General features: G+C 38.2%; 1 protein-coding gene across 1 annotated transcript; it reads left to right on the top strand.

Annotated features, from left to right (window-relative positions):
* The first annotated feature begins 380 nt into the window (after positions 1–380).
* LOC145467284 (ATP-dependent DNA helicase RecQ-like) lies at positions 381–2385 on the top strand. The gene is made up of 2 exons (XM_081450828.1): positions 381–874; positions 1233–2385. The coding sequence occupies exons 1-2, from the start codon at positions 381–383 to the stop codon at positions 2383–2385; spliced, it is 1647 nt and encodes a 548-aa protein (XP_081306954.1).
* Positions 2386–4117: the final 1732 nt, after the last annotated feature.

Genomic DNA, 4117 nt, shown 5'->3' with positions numbered 1-4117 from the left:
GTAACAAATAGATACAAGAAATATTTGAAATAAATACCAAAATGGAGAAATTTCAGATTTAAAAAGAATATATTACCAGAATTTTTGACTATACCTGCATCTAACAACACTAAAATTTTGGATACATTTTTTCTAGCTTAGTTTATTTTGTATAAAAGAACAAGAATTTCTCACTCGTATGTGTTATTGAAAATTCTGTTTTAATGATGATTTCATTTCCTCGATTTAGCCAAAACGTATAACATTTTGGACATCTACCATTCTCGACCCCAGACCCTTCGCTTTCTTGATCGCGCGCGAAGGCTCTGGGGAACTCTACGCAAGCGTAGCCAAAATCTGGCTATGCTGGCGTCACAGCGCATGCTCATTGAAAAACCAAAATGGCGCCTTACTTGGACGCAGCTGTTGTGTCTGCCTTAAAGAAAGCTGGAAAAGACGAAAACTTTCGCTTAAAAGCTGAGCAAAAGGCAATTATCGAAGCCGTAGTTTGTTCTAAAAAAGACGTTTTAGGTGTTTTGCCGACGGGTTTCGGAAAGTCCCTCGTTTTCCATCTGTTAAGTGATGTTTTTGACTTTGTTGATGCTAAAGGTCCACCTACACAGACAAAAGCCATCACCATTGTCGTATCGCCACTAAATGCCCTGATGAGAGATCAGATAGGAAAATTGGATCACTTGGGAGCCATTATTCTCGACGGAACGAAAAGTACCAACCATTTAGCAATGTCCTTAGTAACAGACGGCAAACTACAACTGATATTTTCACACCCAGAACTTCTGCTCGTGAACAACACAAAAACGATGCTGAAAACAACCAACTTTCAGAGGAATGTGCGTTGCATTGTAGTAGATGAGGCGCATTTAGTGGACGACTGGTGAGTGCTTTTCTTTTAGTGATTTCGTTTGGTTTACACAGATACAACTTCTGTTATAAATTAACTAAAACGTATTAAAGCATACTTTAATTTCAACTGAACTTCAATTTGTTCTACCTTACATCTAACTTAATTACTTGTCAAATTTCTGCTACAAATTTCAAAACCGTTTAGTGGCAGGTTAATGTGTGTACATGCACAGTTTGGCGTTAACTCAAATATATGGAAGGTTGCAAACTTTTAAACCAAGAGAATAATGTTAATCATTTCAATTCAATCAAAGAAAACAAAGCATAGTATAAAGTGGATGTGACCCCTTTTCTTAAAACCCATCTATTATATTTTTTGTGCAACTCAGGAAAGAGTTTCGCCCAGCATTTGGGAAGCTTGATACCATCTGCAGTATTTTCCCTGATGTGCCCATCGTGGCTCTAACTGCCACAGCTACCAAAAGCAAGAAAGAAAAGATTGTTAGCTCCATTGGTCTTCAGCTTCCTTTTGTTGTTGAGGTTAATCCAGACAGAGAAAATATTTTCTTTGAGTCAAAACCCCGACCAGCTGCTAAAGAAGAAAGAATAACAATTCTAACACCTTATGCTCAGGAGTTAAAAGCTAAAAGATCTGCCATGCCGTTAACAATATTTTATGGGGACCTGGAGGGCTGTGCTGAAAGCTTTCTTTATTTCAGCTCTGAGCTAGGTGACAATCAGTATGAGCCACTCCATGCAGACAAAGTGGCCAAGAACAGGCTATTTACACAATATCATGCACAATACCCAAAACATGAACAAGAGCGCATTATGGAAGAACTTACTAACAATAAATGTAAGCACAGAGTTTTTTTTGTGACCATTGCATTTGGTATTGGCATAGACTGCCCTAACATTAGAAGGGTAATTCATCTCGGTGTACCTTACACCATGGAGGAGTACTTCCAGGAAGCTGGCCGTGCTGGAAGGGATGGTCTACCAGCCAAAGCTACAATTTACTACAATGCATATGACATTAGTAAAGCGAAACGTGGCCTACAAGATATTATGATTAAGTTTGTGAAATCAACATCTGACTGCAAACGCGAAATTATTCTCCAATATTTTGGGTATCAAGCCCCAGACAGAACTGATGGTGGTCATGATTGCTGTGACTACCACAGAAACATATGCTCCTGTGAACTTTGTGTAAGTGAAGCTAAGAAACCAAAATTTGTCACTGAAGTTGATCTGCAGAGTACAGCACCTACTGGTTCCATCACTGTTTCCAAAGAACAGAGAGACCTTTTTCGTCAGAGGCTTCTTAATTTTCGAGATACCCTGGGTACTTCCAGGTCTTGTGTTGGCAGTGTGAGCTTGTCAACTGGTTTCAGCTTAGAGTTAGTTGATAAAGCAGTGCAAAACTTTGAGAACTTAGATTCCATTGGGAGTATTTTATCCTATTTACCTGTTTTCAGTGAAGACAATGCTAAAGCTATTTTTGACATCCTACAAAGTGTCCTAGGTGAGCTACAGACCTAGATGGAGTTATGTTCCATTCTTATGTTTTAATAAGTCATAGTGAAGTGGCTGGTTATAAACTATGCAAATGTCAACTCGGAGATGGGAGGTGCTCTAGTTTACTTGGGTGGCATCACAATATTCTTGTCAAACCTTTACACTAAACTTCATGTGTAATTCATTAATATTTAAGACAGAGAAAACATGGTCTGTTTTTCTATCAAGTTTTAGTATGAATCTACTAGTGTTCTATCATGAATGCCATTCTCTGATTGGCTACGCTACTCACTGTCTATTCTGTGATAGATAGTGAGTAGCGTAGCAGTGTGCCCTTGTTAACAAAATGACTGCTGCTGCTTGGCATTTTCTAAGTGTCTGTGAAGAGGATTTAGATAGAGTTTAGAATGACTAGTAGATTTATACTAAAACAATTAGATTATTCGCTCTCAGTTTCTATGCGTGATAGTTGACTCTGGCTGCACCCTCGTCAATTATCACATGATAGAAATCTCAACCTCAAAAACACAAAAGGAAGTTTGGGAGAACTAGAAATGTTGTGTGACCACAAGCTGACAGGCGAGTGTTTCCACGGCTTTTTCACATCCTCCCAAACTTTCACAAGTTTTTCTAATGTATACCCCAATAGAAACACCAAGAAAATGTTTTTATCTTATTTAGAAAAGAGCCCAAAGAAAATAATAAACAATGTGACTAGGACAACTTTTTTGTTTTCCTATTGAGTTACAGAAATATGATTTTTAACCATTTAGGACACGTATTTTCTTTGGGCTATTTTCTAAAATATGCATTGTTATTCATGGTTTACCCTAAAGAATGTTAGGATAAATGTGAGTGGATGGAAATGGCTTCCTTGGAGGTTATAAGTACATTTATGTGGATTACCTGTTGTTCTCAAAATATCAATGGTACATGTACTTACTGAATTATCGTGGAAAACTGAGCACATTTAAGATACTATGTGTATGCAAGTGTGTAAACTTACATAATTTGTAAAATTCTTATAACAATGTAAGATGGCTGAAGTTATGTTGGACTGACAATAAACTTTGTCCTTTTTAGGTAATGTGCTTATGATTTCTAACTTTACACTTTTTGTGTGACTAATCAGGACTGATCTCATCCACATCCGACTCTTCATCAAAGTCGTTGTCACTCCCATCCTCAATATCACTGCTGCTATCCCCATCACTGTCAGCTCCAGCAAATCTACAGGCTGCCAGTTTCCTTTTATGTCTAGTTAACCAAGCATCCAGTTTTACAATGTCCAACTGGTCGAGGGGACTTTTTGGGATGGTGGGGAAAGAGTTGTGTTTACGACCTGAAGTAAACACAAATGGTCTTCGGCTATGTATAAGTTCAATCATTTCCCTCTCGTCATCTTGCTTACTCAGAGATGTGTGAAGGGTGTAGTCAGGAGCAATTTGACACTGTCTATCAAAATTATCTGAAACACCTTTCAAACCACAAGAAGCTTTTGTAGCCCTCTCTACTGCTGCGAGTGTCTTGTTAGCTACAAGATCCTTCAGAACAGTCTTGTGGCCTTTAACAAAGTGCTCTTGTTTAAGGTCATTGGCAACATTCTTCCCTTCACCACCTCTCCAGTTAACAAACTGTCCATGTATAATCCTATGGGCTACTTTCTGAGTGTAAAGGGCCTTAACACATGTTATAAACCGCATCATTTCAAATGCATACTTCATTCCTCTTGGTCTAGATCTGAAATAAAGCATTA

Source organism: Orbicella franksi, chromosome 14, assembly GCF_964199315.1.
Source record: "Orbicella franksi chromosome 14, jaOrbFran1.1, whole genome shotgun sequence".
Lineage (NCBI taxonomy): Eukaryota > Metazoa > Cnidaria > Anthozoa > Scleractinia > Merulinidae > Orbicella > Orbicella franksi.
Note: the sequence above shows the minus strand (reverse complement) of the source record. Positions and strands in the feature narration are given on the sequence as shown.

Bases quoted from the DNA above. Each gene is read 5' to 3' on its own strand.
- LOC145467284 (XM_081450828.1), top strand. From the start codon at position 381: ATGGCGCCTTACTTGGACGCAGCTGTTGTGTCTGCCTTAAAGAAAGCT. The intron at 875-1,232 runs GTGAGTGCTTTT...TGTGCAACTCAG, and splicing joins GCGCATTTAGTGGACGACTG to GAAAGAGTTTCGCCCAGCAT.